Here is a 932-nt window from a genome sequence, read left to right on the forward strand (position 1 = left end):
GCCTGCAAGGAAAAGCTAACTTGGGTTACACAGAAGACGCTGGAGATGTCTGCAGTGGGACTTTGGTTATACCTTTGAAAAAAGATCAGCGAGTTTGGATGGAAGCAAGACGATTGGGCGGGATGGACGCCTCTATTGCAACATGCAATTTCATGGGCTGGCAGCTCGAAAAGATGTCGTTTGAGTCCCTTGGAGTCCTCAGTCGCCAACAACAAAAGCTTCTAGGTTGTACCGATGGCATTCATGTCAGTGGTCCTTCCGCCACCGAACTTTTGGAGATGATTTTCAATAAAATCTGAGGGTTTAAAAAAATGCCTTTATATATATATATATATATATATATATATATTATATATATATATATATATATATATATATATTATATATATATATATATATATGTAATAATCTTGTTATTGTGGTATCTTGTTATTTGGATTGCAGGGGGTACATACAATAATGAAGCCTCTTTGTAGTTTTCTTCAAGTTACGTGTAGTTTTTAATGGGGAAGGTGTAATATAGTCGATGGAGTAAATGAGAGAGATTTGATAGGGAAGATGTATGGAGTTTTTCTGAGAGGTTTGGTGGCGAGATATTTTTTGATAATGAGGTGTAGTTTCTGTTGTTGAAAATGAGATGTAGTTGCCAGTGCCGCTATTTTGGCAGGCAGCGTGGCAGGCTTCTTGAGGCTTGGGATGAATGAAGAGGGAGTGATAGAACAAAACAAGATCTTATTTTACGCAAGAGATATGCTGAGTTTTTTCTCTCGCGCAATGCTCAGGGTCGTGATTGGTTCTAAGGAAGGGGCGACACTGTCAAATAAAGAAACAGAAATAACACACTATTAAATCTTACTATCTAATAGTTTTATTTCAATTAGGATTGCCCCCGACGTGAGTCGGGAGGCGAATGACGTTGAAGCGAGGTGCGC

At 38.8% G+C, this 932-nt stretch overlaps 1 protein-coding gene across 2 annotated transcripts in view; it reads left to right on the plus strand.

Annotated features, from left to right (window-relative positions):
* The window catches only part of LOC144974385 (uncharacterized), a 19,996-nt gene extending 19,684 nt beyond the window's left edge, over positions 1 to 312 (plus strand). For both annotated transcript variants that reach the window (XM_078917224.1, XM_078917223.1), the window contains exon 9: positions 1 to 312. This exon is cut by the window's left edge and continues 20 nt beyond it. In XM_078917224.1, coding sequence (XP_078773350.1) covers positions 1 to 299 — 299 coding nt within the window. In that variant the 3' untranslated portion in view covers positions 300 to 312.
* Positions 313 to 932: the final 620 nt, after the last annotated feature.

This window comes from Berghia stephanieae, chromosome 6 (genome assembly GCF_034508935.2).
Source record: "Berghia stephanieae isolate SIO BIC M18660-M18661 chromosome 6, UCSD_Bste_1.3, whole genome shotgun sequence".
Taxonomy (NCBI): domain Eukaryota; kingdom Metazoa; phylum Mollusca; class Gastropoda; order Nudibranchia; family Aeolidiidae; genus Berghia; species Berghia stephanieae.